Source organism: Pagrus pagrus (genome assembly GCF_965226575.1).
Source record: "Pagrus pagrus genome assembly, chromosome: 17".
Lineage (NCBI taxonomy): Eukaryota > Metazoa > Chordata > Actinopteri > Spariformes > Sparidae > Pagrus > Pagrus pagrus.
This window is the reverse complement of record NC_140201.1, coordinates 16,454,127-16,469,070: the sequence shown is the minus strand read 5'-3', so window position 1 is coordinate 16,469,070 and position 14,944 is coordinate 16,454,127. Positions and strand designations below refer to the sequence as shown.

Genomic DNA, 14,944 nt, shown 5'->3' with positions numbered 1-14,944 from the left:
GCAGTTGATTAGCTCAGCTTAGAATGAATACCGGAAACACTGGAATCAATCCAAAGGTAACACAACTGCTAAATTAACATTTTTTTTAACATTCATTAACGTTTGTTCACTTTATCGTTGAGTTGTGTACTTACATTATCTCAAATGTTTGCACGCTAACATCAGTGCGTTTCATTTGGTCACTTGTTGCTATAACTTAAACACCACATGACACGTCAGAGAGTGAGGAGGGAGGTCGGCAAACGTTCAACATTTTTCCCTTAGTCACTCCAGATTGAACAATTATGGTTGTTTAACAATGAAGACAACAATTCCCATGATCCCACGCTACTTCTCAACATCATAAAAATACGTCTACGAGAGACCCCACATTTAACAAGCGAATTGCTTTTGCTTCTGTACGCTACAACAGAGCGAGACTTACACAACAGTGAGTCTAAAGGACAGCTTGTATAAGAGATTTATAAAGTGGATTAAAAGTAAATCCTCAGCCTTTTCTCCTGTATCAGTGAGCCTGAATGAAAACAGACATTTATTAATAAGGGAATTGTCTGTGGAAATTGATTATGTAAGTACACATAATGTTTTGATTGAAGTGTAAGCAGTCACTGCATTATGAGCGGTTTTCACATTATGAGGAATGCAAGGCTCAGTAACGTCTCGTTGAAGAGATCCAGAGTCAAGTCGTGTCTGATTTAGGAGATGCAATACGATGGAGAGAGGGGAGGTGAAGGAGGGGGCAGAGAGAGAAATGAAGGGTATATATAGAGAGGAAAAAAAGCAAAGAGAAGAGGGATTACGAAAAACGACAGAGAAGTCGGAGCCATGGAGATGGATGGGGAGAGAGAATATGAATGAGAAGAGAGAGAGGGTGTTTTTCTAAGGGAAGGCTCATAAACGATCTTCCCAAAATGCCTGTGACGTTAAGAGTCCCCTCAAGGCTCCTTATTTGAAAGCTGATGCTGCTGATGTGAGGCTTTGGGGGGAGACGTACAGTTGGAAGTGCTTGTTGAGCAGTTGATGAGCTGTCGGAGAAGACTCGGCAGTCGGGCTATGCTGGTTGTTGTTGTCAGGAACAATGTGATCTTATCCTTAACCCAGTCATGGCTCTACGTGTACATGTGGTTTTAAGCCCCACGTTTGAGAATTTGCCAGAAAATGACTCAAAAGAGGGATTTTTCTATTTGACATAATGTTTGATGATGCATGCCAAGTTGAATTAATCACAGTTGTTCAGTAATGCCAAGATTCGGAGTCCGCTTTATGTGTGCTGCAAAAACGAAGACGGAGACAAACTGTATGGAGATTATTTATAGGACATGAGCATTAAACACAAGCAATAATGTGCCTATAAGTTTCAGAATTATCATTGATGGGTTTTTTGTTCGTTTACAGAAGAAGTGACCAAATATTGTGACGAATTGGGTCACTGGGTCCAGACTGGCTCCACGTGTCAACCGGCTTCGAAGAACAAATCAGAGGTATTTGGTTATTGGCTGTTTCACAAGTTAGGAGAGACTGAAAGGAAGCCAGCCTCGGTTGCTGTGTACATTAATTTAGACGTTAAACTTTTCCTTTTTTTTTTTCTCAGAAGGAAGTCCTTCTTTTCTTAAGGGATGCTGCAGGAGAGCTCACCGCAGAGCCCGCAGAAAAAGGAGGTGTTATGGAAATCATCCTCGAGAATGAAAAGAAGTGCTCAGAGAAAATGAAGCAAGATCCTCCTTATAATAAATCAGGTACTGAGACTGTCTCATGAAACACGCGGTGCAACTCTGGAGTTTCCATGCTGAGCAAAGTTATGAAGATTTCTTTGTTTTTGTTGGTGTCACAGGCCTGTTCTGCAGTCGTAACTGGGATGGCTGGCTGTGTTGGGAAGACACTCCAGCAGGAACCTACGCCTCCCAAAACTGCCCTGATTATTTTAGTGAATTTGACCCCTCAGGTGAGCAGTGACACTCTGCTGATGTCTGGTGACCGTCTCATGACGAATTCACCTTTAATCCTCTGTTGGTTGTATCTAAAAAAACTGGACTTCACATACTTGTTCTTTCAGAAAAGGCAACTAAGCACTGTGGAGAAGATGGTCAGTGGTTTCACCATCCTGAGGCCGACAGGATTTGGACCAACTACACACTCTGTGCAAGCGGCCATGAGAAGAGGCTGAGGGTAATGATTTGTTGACGTTATGAACTATCACTTGGTGAACCTGCAAGTTCAGGACATAAATCTGATTACATAATATCACAGTAAAAGTACTGGTACTTTTTTGTATCTAAAAGTTCGCTCTCACACAGATGTTCCACACTGCAAAGCAGATAAGAGCAGATACCTTGTGATCCACTGTAAAGGAACAAAGTAGATGTAGGATACAAATGTGCACCGGTTTAGACAGAACTGAAGGTACAGTTACTTAAATAAGTTATGGTAGCACACAGATTTGAGGCACCTGGTGGTGTCGGGTGCTCCCAGCTTAACCCCAGACTTAGCGATGTTGGCAGGTGGGAAGACCTCATTGTAGTACGAGCACGTCTTTCTGTTTGGTCTGTCTCCATCCGTCTTTGCAACAAGCCCTCCAAGTTAAATAACAAATTAATTTGTTCGTCGTTCAAATGCCTTCTCCCATTAATTACTTACTGACTATTGACTATTGACTGGTACCAAACTTGCTGAGCGACATTATATAACAGCTCTCCAAGGAGATGGTCACTTTTTAATCTTGTGGCAAAAACTTGTTTTGTTATTTTATGCTATAATAAAATAAGTTTATATGTTATGTATCGCATTTGTTGTCGTGGGAACAACTTTATACAGATTGTGACAGAACAAAATATAGATATTGGACCTTTAAACATACTGAGCTGTTGTTTTTGTATTGATGGGGGGTTTTGAACACACTTAACCACTGTAATGGCACCTGTGCTTTGAGTAGAAGGAAGTTTTTTGATCTCTAATGTTTCATTTCCCTTCAAATTAAGTAACTTTTGCAGTTAACTGCAGTTAATATATTTAGGTTTGACCAACAACTGTTTGTCTGTATATTGTGTCTCTTAATATATCTGTTTTCTTCGCAGAAACTGAAAATGCTTGAGAATGAATACAAGTGCCTCCTGAAAATAAATCGAGATCCACCTTTTAACAAATCAGGTACTGACTCTGTCTACTGAAACTCACTGTGTAACTCTGGTTACCCTGCTATGTAATACTTTCACTGGATATCAGCGTGGTGGCTCTGTTACTTGAGGTTTTATGTTTCACATGCATATGAACAACAGACCTGCAAACATTTTAATCATGGCTGTGCTGGTGTTACAGGCCTGTTCTGCAGTCGTAACTGGGATGGCTGGTTGTGTTGGGACGACACTCAAGCAGGAACCTACACCTCCCAAAACTGCCCTGATTATTTTTCCAACTTCGACCCAACAGGTGAACAGTGAGACCCAAGAGTTTTGCTTTGAAGGTCTTTTGAAATTGTTAACCTCTTCTGATCGTCTCCTCTGTGTTGTGGTTGGCTTATAAATACTCAGAAACAGAAGTAAGAGGTCATTAAATACACCAATCTTGATTGTGGACACCTTAAGATTGATCAAGATCCAAAACTTTCAGATCGCTCACCTTTAATCAGAGTTCATCTGTAGAGGAGTGGAAATTGTTTGGAGAATGTGTAACACACATTATTGTTGTTTTCAGAAAAGGCGACTAAGTACTGTGGAGACGATGGGCAGTGGTTTCGCCCTCCGGACAGCAGCAAGACTTGGACCAATTACACACTCTGTGTTGTCAACAAGGAGAAATGGAAGGTAAAGTTATGTGCAGAAGCTATTCATCAGAACAATCATCACGTTCTTGGTTCAATCAGCACAGGGAGTTCAAGTCATGTGGCCTCTTTCGCAATTGCAAAGCGATATATGTGGTCTTCACAAAACATAACGCCATATATAGTGTCATACAGTAGATTACATTGAACAAGGGAAAGCCTCTCATAGAGATATAAAAGATTTGAGATCTAGTAAGGTTGATCACAACTCTGTGCGTGTACTGTATGTGTCTGTTTGTCTTTGAAGGCAGCTGCCCAGTTCTCAGGGGACATTGAGGTGGAGCCCACTGGCGAGGCCACAGTCAGTCCAGGGATCAACCCCGAGGAGCAGGAAATCAAGAGGAAGAAGATCCTTGACAGCCAGTACAAATGCTTTGAGAAAATGAATCGAGATCTACCTTACAACAAATCAGGTAGTGACAATATCTACCGCGGCTCATTGTGGCTTTCTGTTATAGTACTTCCTCCTCTGTGGATGTTAAATTCTCTCTGTTGCTTTGTCGGTGTCGCAGGGCCGCACTGCACTCGGAACTGGGATGGCTGGCTGTGCTGGGACGACACTCCGGCGGGGACTTACACCTCTCAAAACTGCCCAAACTATTTTCCTGACTTCGACCCCACAGGTGGGCAGTAAGACTGTTGAGTGTTGCTCCTTTTTAAAGGTCTGCTCTGTCTTTCAAGGAATATGAAATATGAATTGCTTTCTAAGATGAATTATTCACCAAAGCTAACAGAACATGAATACATGGACACGACTGAATGGATCTGAAGAAAGCATCGGAGAATCTGTATTTATTACATAATTGTTGCTTTCAGAAAAGGCAACTAAGTACTGTGGGGAGGACGGGCAGTGGTTTCGCCACCCAGACACCAACAGGACTTGGTCCAACTACACACTCTGCAATGCAAACACTAAGGCAAAGTTGAAGGTAATTAAATTTTAGATGAAGTAGCCTCCTATCATAGATCTATTGCTTGGTGGCCACAGCGTGATGGGTCAGCATAATCTTTTCTCTCTTTTACGTGGAGTCCTGTGGTTTTTGTTAAAATTGGAAACATGTAGCTCTGATGTATTTGCTCATAAATACTGCACCACACACTATTATTAAAATGATTTCCAAGACACATTACTTTCCTTTACTGAGCTCCATGGGTAAATTTATAGATGGAAAGTAACATGTAAATACAAAGGGAGGGATCACACCTGAATCAGGTGACCCTCCTGGGCAGAGGAGTCTCCCAACAAATAGCAGCTGCTAATACATGACATGACTTCCAATCAGTTCTGTCAACTTGTTCAAAGACCCATGGTCCCAACCCATGGTACGTGATTACAGAAAATGGTCACATGGCTCACACCGTACTTGTTGTAATGTTCGCTAGAGGCTGGTTTGGTCGCCTGGCCGTCATGTTCTTACAATGCCACACTAGCAATCTTTAATTTTGCATCTCTCAATACTTTTTTTGAGACACTTTTTTATTTTGTAACATTTCAACCAATCACTTTCCACCTTTCAGCTGTGATGCAAGAGATCATTAATGTCATTGTTGGAAAATGTCCTTAGAAAACAGAGTATTGGACAACTGGAAGTGTTTATTGTGTTTTTCTCTTCAAAAGTAATTGGTTGATTATGTGAAACTACATGGCGCCAAGTTTCGTTCCACGCCAGATCTTGCACAGCACCAACATTTGCACTCCAAACCAAGAGTGCCTTTTAGGACATTTTTTGCACTTTGTAATTTTCGCTTGCTTAAATTTAATGATTTTCCTCTTACAAACATTTCCATTTTCAATGCAGCCATTAGTCACTCTCTACTTTATTGAGAACACGTTTGCCAATTTTTTTTTTTCAACGGGCAAATATCCAAGGAAATATAAAAAACAAATTAAAAAAGCTACTCGAGCCCATCTGGAGGGCAACTTGTAACCGAACCTTTTACAGACAGCTGCAAGTTGGAATGTCTGTCCTAAATAACCAGAGAGAATTCACTCCTCATACGGTCCAAATATATAATGTTGCAATTTCATTATCTATTTACTGCACTAGTTCAGCCAGGCGAGCAACTTTAGACATTGAACGTGACACCTCATTTACATCGTATTTCTTCCGTATATCTTCACTTGAGTTCTAAGTCTGCCCATGTTGTTTAATATTACTCAGACTTGGTTGTTTTTTTTTGTTGCAGTCAGCGTACATCCTCTTTTACATGGCGATTGTGGGTCATGCTTTATCCATAGCCTCCCTGCTCATCTCCCTGGCCATCTTCTTCTACTTCAGGTAATGGATTCAATGTGATGTTTCTGCCTTTCAAATACGATTTAAATGATATGGTTTGATAATGTACATTATATAACATTAGTGAATGATGAACATGGCGCGAGTTTGTCATGGGATGATTAATCAGTTGTAGCTCTGGCCTTGAAGGCTCAATCATCTCATTACTATCATCAGTGTATCTGACAGGCACACAGATGGTGTTCACTCCAGTCTCCTCCAGCCATTTCATTACTCATCAGTACCTCGGCCTCTTTGCAGTCAGCAAATTCTTCACTGTGCCTCTGTCCACTCCAGCAGAGTAAATTTAACAGTTGTACATTTTTATGACCTTTGCCTGAGAGCCACAGAATAAAATGTTCAGTATTTTAATGTTAGTGTTTTAGAACGTAACCAAAAGTGTTAGTAATAAATATTAGCCTTTTGCTAAATTAACACTAAAGACTGTAATCAGAAAAAGTGCTTCATTTTTTCCCCCCTTTTTTCTTTTTTTCTTTTTGTCTGTTCTTCGTCGTTAGTTTCAGTTTCATTGTTGTTGAAAAGAACTGCAAATATATACTGTGCATTGCATCGGTTGCATTTTAACTAGATGTAACAATGCCTTGTCCCTGTCAGATAAATAGATAGATAACTACTTTTACTGTGGCAATGCTGTCATCATACTGAAAATAGTCCCGCTGCTTCAGCGAGTTTAATTTATAAGCAACTTAACTGCCACTAATTTCAGGCCAACTTAGTGTCCTTGTGCTGCACACTTCTTTCATGGATATTTAGGATTCAAAACTGGAGAGCTGTGACGGCCATTGAGTCCTTCGCTTTCATTAGAGTCGTGTGCACCTGAGTGCATTGCTCATTAAGGTTGTTCATCCCAACATACTGCTTAATCCCAGAGGGGGAAAGTGCACAATTAATTGAGATACTGCTGTTGAAATTCAATTAGATAAGAGTTTAAAATAACAAAGTGGATAAGGGGAGAGGAGGTATAATATTCAGTTAATGTATGTGAAACGTGGAAATGATTAAGCTTCTGAAAAAGTTAGCAGACTGTGCTGCACATTGATGAAACTTTGGACCTGATTTAAACAATATGTAACACATGGTGCATTGGTGTGTCCAACTCCCTCAGCCAGTCAAATGGCACCTAATCTTGGTGCAAAGTAAGATGCAAGAGGTGGTATTTAGTATATTTTTGGGTAATCCTGGATGTGCTTTGGGCGTAAGTCATCTCCCATTCTGGCCAAAAGCCAGATGTGCCTGGACCTATAGTTCCGCGGATCGGGTTAGGCAGGTCATAACAGTAATTATTCAGAGAAAATAGTGGATGGGGTGTAAGTGGGTGAAATTATACATCTTTGATGTAGAAAATATTAATCACATTACCTGCAGCGAGCCGCCAGCAGCAGAAACGATGAGTGCATCTCTCCATTAAGAGGGACTCTGGAGTGTCTCATGTGTATTTCTAATGTTTATTAATGTTCTGTGCTCAGCAGCCGTTCTTCTGATAGTCTAAATCCCGAGCTCCATCAGAGCTGTCTCAAAATATTTATCTGTTGTTGATTTATTAATTTTGTTCCCTCTGGAGAGTTTCCTCTGTCCTGTCAAGTTTATAATGACAGCTTTTGATTTGCTGCTTTAATGTGCCACGATATTTACTGCAGTGACATTACTGTGCTCATGGAAACATTTAAAACTACTGAGAGCAGCCTACCTAATCATTAAAGCTTAATGTCTGCACCTGTGGAGCAGCATCTTACGCTCTAAATAATGTGTCCTTTTGATAGCAGGAAAAAACACAGCGCCTTTGACTTCAGACCAGGTTTGTGTTGGTCTGTGGCGCATTTGCTTTCTACTGCCATTATGATACAATGCGCCAACAATGTGCGTGATCACACTTACAGTTAACCAACACACCCATAGGCACACAGATGGGCGCAATACTTATACAATGTTTATCTCAAAAAAAGGAGGAACAACATAAGTATTATTTTTAAGGGGACAATAAGATTTATACCTGTGAAGAAACACTATTTGGAAAAGCTGCTTTGTTGGCCCTGAGCTTCTTGAGAGCTTCGGTTGTAAAAATTTAATGTGTTGACGGGTGTTGACCTCCTAAATGCAGCTGTTATCCAGAGCAGATCTTGTAAGAGACCCTTAGTTTGCTGCAAAGCTTTATACACACTCATAAATCTAGCGGCAGTGTTTGGGGCAGGTGCGTTATCGCAAACCCCCATGACCCCCCGAGAGTCAACTCCTTAACTCAGATACACAGAAACTCAGCGGGGCGTTCATAATTCATCAAGCTCAAAGTCCTTACAAATTAAGATCTCAATAAATTAAAATTACTGGCATATAAAATCTTTTACTTCTTTATTCTTTTTAACCATGACTTTATATTTATTATTTATAGCCAAAACACTAAAACTATTGGAAGCTTAATGCTGTATTATAAGATCCAGATGTGAGGCTCTCAGTGGAATGTGATGGTGTACAGCTGCACCACTCTGTTATTTACAACTCCACATTAACACTGTCAGGATTCCCAGATAAAAATACTCCAGCCTGCTGTGGAAAAACAGAGGTGGTTGAACGGACGACCTGAAGATGTTAGGACGTGTGACAGTTTGAATGTTGCCATAAGGATTCAGCCTCTGTTTTGACATCGCCTTCTAAGATAAAACCCCTTGTATATAAGCATTCAGCAGCTCCTGCATTTCCTTTTATGTCTGGAGCTGCAGCGAGGCTGTTTTTTTCTGCTGGAGATAACTATAACCTCTGAATAAGACTGTGAAAATCTGCAGTTGTGTATGCAGGTTAGTCCTGGCTCGAGGAAATTTAGCGCCGTTCCCGTTTTTCATGGGTCTCTGGGGTTTTTATGACTCATCAAAGATAAAATTGGCCATGAGCAGTAAAAGGACATAAACTGTAGAGGACATATTTATAGGAGGCTGTATTCTGTAGAGTATATTTGGGGCATGGTTTCATTCAGCTTTAAACACTCTGTGAGCTGCAGTATATTTGATTGCTGCCCTGAAATTAAAACATTATTAAACCATTACCAACAATAAAGCTCCTGGATATGAATGACTTGTAACCATTTTGATTCTAATAGATATTTTCACTTTGCCTGTCAAGCATTTCATTGTGCGATTAATTCTGAGTGGCCAGCCAAGGTAATGAGGAAGCACCCCTGGGATCCATTATGCATTATTTAACAGGGTTTGTAGCCTGTACAGTACCGGGCTTTCAGAGGGAAGCCAGCTCATTGATCCCAGGGATTTTTTACCAGGGACACAAAAAGATCTGAGATGAAAGATTCCAATTATTTGGTATTTTACAGACTGTTGCAACATCTGAGAACCTCATTAAACTATTAACCTGTCAGTCATGAGTTACTTTTTGTCCTGCAGTTGCAGCTGGTTTTTGTCTTTCTTCCTTTTAATGTGTCATTCCAAACTTGTGGGTGTTCTGTTGTTAATTATCACATTATGTGCTGGTTTGTCAGCATGTTAATTAATCACGGCATCTCTATTCACACAGGAGTCTGAGCTGCCAAAGGATCACCCTGCACAAGAACCTCTTCTGCTCCTATGTGCTCAATTCAGCACTCACCATCATCTACCTCGTCGCAGTGGTCAATAATCCTGAAGTGGTGGGCAGAAACCCGGTGAGTGGCCTCTGTTGAATATTTAAGACTAAAAATGACCAGAAAGGTTACTGTTCACACTGGCATAAATCATAATGGGGACAACACGTCTCGAAGATTTGCAACCATGCAAGCATCTCTCTGAGACTAGCTAAATGCTAATGCTAGCATGCCAACATGTTGATGTAAAGCAAATATATTTATGTTTACTGTGTGTGCCGTCTTAGTCCAACTGACCCTACTGGAATGTAATTAGTTCTGCTTTTAACTTGTAATTACTCTTCGTAATTGTGATGTAGTTTTAATCAAGCCCGCCAAGGAGGTTATGTTTTTACCTGTATCCCTTTTCTTGTTTGTTTGTTGGTTAGTTGGTTTGTAGGCAAGATTACACAAAAACTACTGAGCAGTCTTCCACGAAACTTGAATGGGGTAATGGTCTGCGCCCAGAATAGACCCCATTAACTTTTGGTACAGATCAGGATTGAGGGATGGATCCAGGAATTTTTTCTCACTTTCTTTAACATTGTGAGATAGGGCCTTTTCTCATTTTGATTTCTCAGTCAATATTGCATGGATCTTGATGAAAAAAAATCATGGTGGCTGGTATCTATGAGTGAGTACAATTTGATGCAGATCCTAATATAAATCTGGATGTTGTAATTTTAAATATAGGCTTGATTGAATTAAAGAGGACTGTTGGGACTTGGTGGTGGCATACTGAGTGCCATTCTAGTCGGAACAAATTATTGCACATCATCTTAAGGGTAATAACTGTCTCTTCCAAATTTTATTGTCCAATTTTTGCTGAGAAATTTCAGTCTGGACCAAAGTGGACCGACAAACCAACTGGCAGTACCATCCCCAAAGGTGAATGCTAGCATAGCTGAAAAGTGCCATTTTAGGATAATACAGTTATAGTGTGAGTTGGAGGATTAGTTTCACTGTCTTGAAATGAGATACAAATGTATTCATAATTTATGCTAAGCCAAAAAAAAAGTTCAATGAACTTACTTTGCTCTGTGAGGCCAGGCAGTGGGAGGAAGACTAATTCAAATGTAGTTGCTCCATTTTTTAGATATTTAAAAAAAGTTTGTACAACAGACTTTTTAAGTAAAACCCAATTAAAATTTCATGTCACTGTGCCATATCTTGGCAGTGTCACATTTTCAATAATTTTTTTCTCTCTTCCACATTCTCCTGTCAGAATTTTGGAGCTTCGCTGAATGCATTACGTGAATTCTATGAAACACTGAGGTCTGTTTTGATAGAGATGATAAATCTGTCTCGTAAGAATGCCTCACTATCACGTCTAAACATAAATTCATGTGTTACTTTTCAAGAACCACTCCTCTCTGGAAATAAAAATAATGACCGTTCACTCACTGCTCGCTGCTTCTTAAAAGTGCTTAATGCAGCGTTTGTCCAACTCCAAAAAAAGATCAAATGAATCATACAGTAAATTTCCTTTTATGTAGAACTGAATAAAATCAACACGCAAGTTCCAGAAGTTAATAAAACTGTCAGAAAATCGCCTGCTTGCGAAAAATCTTTATCCCACAAATAGTGTGCAAAAAATAAATAGAAAAATAACTTAGATTGCCAAAGTGCCATTCGAAATCAACACATAGTATTATAGAAATTGTCTAACACATGCATACAATCCGATTAGCCTCAGCCTGCCTTCAGCTGGAGCATCTCTGGCCAGACAAAGTACTAGAAACAACCATGAAGCAGCAGAGGCTTCACTGGGTTTGGGTTTTGATTCTCTGTCCTGCTTTTGCACATTTTCATGCATTCACCAAGTCTGTCTGGTTCACCCTGCATGCCGTCTTTATTCACATCCCGTCTCCGAACATATCCAAGAAGCAGCCAGCAATGACAGGCATCATCATTAATGTGAGGAAATAAATACAGTATAATTCTGTGCAATGGCGCGTGTTCAAGCCTCTCCTCCACACAATTTCTCAAAAACTTTTGTGTTTAGTCTGTTACTTTCTGACATTGGACTGTCAAGTTGCGCTAACTCGCCGCAACAAGTCAAAACACAATTGGTCACCGTGGCCCAGCTTTTCAGGAGAAAGCCGAGAAAGAAATCACAAGCACCAGTGGTCGGGATTCACGCGTGTCTGCTGGGAAGCATTTGAAATTTACCGCTGCCAAAGTGAGACTTATGAGCCTGTTTTCTGCACTGGTGATTTAGGAATGGTGGATTGTGGTGGAGATTTGCTCTCCCAGAGAAAACAAGCTCTTTGTATTCTCTCTGGTGCAGGGATACAGAGTCTGGTTTGGTCTGCCAGCAGTGTGGGGGAGTGAATCCCCAAAGCTTATGTCAAACCAGGGAGGAGGCCGAAAACATGAGAAACATCAATATGATCTATAGCAGCTTGATTTGTTAACCAGAACATTGTCGGCAACTTTACACAAACCTCGCTGAGCTTCAATGCAAAACAATTGTGAATTCGAGAAAAGCGAGTGACCCAACTCGGCATACTGATACGAGTCCACGTCTGTTAGAGTGGAGATTCCTCAAGAGGAGGTAGGAAAGTGAGAGACAGACATATGGATAAAAGTTTAGAAATGAATGACTGATGTGTGTTTGGAGCTAAGGAGACCCCTGAGAGCAGCAGTTAATAGCAATGCCAGCATCTTTGAGTTATACTGTGGCCTTGTGCATCCTTTTTTATACACAGGAATGTGAATATTTCCTGTAATGGCTTCTTTCATTTATGTTCTCCATATATAGAGAAAAACAATGAATTCAGTACTTGTTTTATCAGAATAAGATGTGAGGAAGTGGATAAATTTAGCTTTATTTTTGTCACTGAAATTACAATCTTTCTGCAAGAGAGACCTGAGAACAAATATAGGAGATTACAACAAGACAGTTTTGTCCCACAAAACAATCACAACATAGGCTTCACATACAAACCATCAAAATAATTCCCCAAAATATGTTTGTTTTTTAAATATCAGCAAACACAACTTTAAAGAAGGTCTCTCTAACTTCAAAAAGTGAATTCAAGTAGTGAGGATCATATTGCATGAAAGCATTCAGCACACCTGTTTTAAAGGGGCAGTATGTAAGAATTGTGGGTAAAAACATTTAAAATAACAGAAGTCATCATTGGAGAAATAACAGTTTTAACATTACAACTCTATGGGAACATGTTGTTTTAACTATACCCTTTGATTTTGTGCTTGACACTATAATATTGTGTGTTTTTTCAAGGCATTAACATGGACCGAAGAGAAGCGTAGATGTGTTTTAGCAGTTTATAGATGGTTTTGGTTTCACCAATATCAGCCATCTTGTTTTGGTTTTTTTTAGGCAACATAATCCAAATTTAAGCACAGATATAACACAGATGGGACGGGCAAGCATCAGCCAACGCAGCTGATGTGACTGTCAGTTCAGCTGGCATTTACAAAAACGTGTCTCCCTCACAAATCCCCTAAGAAATTGGATTTGAATTCATTTCAAAATCTTAATAGGCACACATACGAAAATGTTAAATGAATTCACTATTAACTTTTGTGGAAGAGAAGTTGGGACTTTCTGAATAGATGTCAGTAGATGTTCACTGGAGCTTCATTGGCAGAATTACAGGTTAGGGCAGATCCATAAGCGTCTTGGTAATAAGCAGACTGGTTTGATAAGATGTGCTGTACATAATAATAATAATGTCATCAAAGTCACCTCTTTCAACAAATTATAATGATAGTTCAACCAAAGGGACAGAATACATAATGAGATGTTGTCACACTGGGCTAAATGCATCAATATGAAGCTGTACTGTACATGGTGCTGTTATACACTTGAGAACATGGCTTATCCTCGCTACCTTGGGTAAAGTGGGAATATCGCTATCAAAGAGCACTCCAAACACAAAGAAAAATCATTGATTCCATCTCAGCTCACCTCCCCAAGGGGGTAAATGAATAAACATCCTCCCTGACTGCAAAGCGTAATACTGGCTAATGATTATGTGCCGCGAGTGCAGAAACATCCTCTTAGATCTTTTTAGCGTCCTGCTGAGATGGTGTCAGGAGTGTTTAAATTGAATCTACTAAATGGATATTTTTTTATGTGGAGGGGCCAAAAACAGACTAAACAAATAACAAAAACTCCTGTTCTCTCTCTCTCTCTCTCTCTCTCTCTCTCTCTCTCTCTCTGCAGGTTGGCTGTAAGGTGTTGCACTTCTTCCACATGTACATGCTGGGCTGCAATTATTTCTGGATGCTCTGCGAAGGCATCTACCTGCACACGCTCATTGTGGTGGCCGTGTTTGCGGAGGAGCAGCACCTGCACTGGTACTACCTCCTCGGCTGGGGTGAGTCGGTCTGGACGAAATCCAAACACTATTTGTTGTGTTATTTTTATATTCTGTAGTGTATCTTCAAAGACTGATCTTTATTCCCTCGCCGGACAGAAAACTCACTGAAAAGCTATTCAACAAGCCACAAATTAAGCGTCGCATCCACCTAATCCTCGTACAGTTCGTCACCCTGGACACGCTTGACAGCTTTATTGGCCCTCCTGTCGCTTAGTGCTGAGTGCGAACCTTGTTTTTCACCTTGTTCAAAACAGGAATAATGGGTGCAGTCTGTCAAACAAGTAGGCGATGGAACCAAATGGATGGTCATCGTTAAAAATGGGATAACCTTGAGGCCTTTTTTGTTCGCCGTGTGTGTGTATGAAAGGCAGCCATTTAGTCAGGTCCATCTGTGGCCGATATGCTGCAGGGCCTCAATGAAAATGGAGCGCACATGGATACATGTGTTTATATCCAAATGAAAAGTAAAAACTGAGCCCAGCCCCTTGTGGGTTTTTTATAGACAAGATGTCAAATTAGACAGGATTGCTACATCAAATTAACCATGTGGTGTTGTTTTTAGGGTTGGAGCAATGAAATAGGAAAGTCTGCACACATGAGGATGTCGAAGTTAATCCAGTGTGTTCCAGCCCCTCCAAGTATTTATGCAGTATTCGCAAAGTTATAATTTATTTGATGAGGAGGTCTAACACCAACAAAACAACTGACCGAGCCGACCACACTTTTTTACTGTTGCGTAAATGACAAATGAATTTCGCTAAATTCACTCAAGACCTCATATGGCCGCCATCTTTTTCCTGTCCAAGGCTTTCCTCTAGTGCCTGCATCCATCCACGCCATGGCAAGGAAAAAGTATTTTGATGACAAGTGAGTAATG

General features: G+C 40.3%; 1 protein-coding gene across 2 annotated transcripts in view; it reads left to right on the top strand.

Moving 5' to 3' along the window:
* calcr (calcitonin receptor) overlaps window positions 1–14,944 on the top strand; it is a 63,021-nt gene that overhangs the window by 37,732 nt on the left and 10,345 nt on the right. Inside the window, exons 5-18 of one of the 2 annotated variants that reach the window (XM_084380266.1) lie at window positions 1,399–1,481; window positions 1,592–1,736; window positions 1,832–1,942; window positions 2,054–2,166; window positions 3,072–3,144; window positions 3,313–3,423; window positions 3,688–3,797; window positions 4,062–4,227; window positions 4,327–4,437; window positions 4,631–4,743; window positions 6,002–6,093; window positions 9,628–9,754; window positions 13,911–14,064; window positions 14,874–14,934. In XM_084380266.1, the coding sequence (XP_084236392.1) occupies window positions 1,399–1,481; window positions 1,592–1,736; window positions 1,832–1,942; window positions 2,054–2,166; window positions 3,072–3,144; window positions 3,313–3,423; window positions 3,688–3,797; window positions 4,062–4,227; window positions 4,327–4,437; window positions 4,631–4,743; window positions 6,002–6,093; window positions 9,628–9,754; window positions 13,911–14,064; window positions 14,874–14,934 (1,570 nt within the window). Of the gene's footprint in view, window positions 1–1,395; window positions 1,482–1,591; window positions 1,737–1,831; window positions 1,943–2,053; window positions 2,167–3,071; window positions 3,145–3,312; window positions 3,424–3,687; window positions 3,798–4,061; window positions 4,228–4,326; window positions 4,438–4,630; window positions 4,744–6,001; window positions 6,094–9,627; window positions 9,755–13,910; window positions 14,065–14,873; window positions 14,935–14,944 lie in introns of both variants that reach the window. The other variant, XM_084380265.1, reaches the window with a different exon arrangement.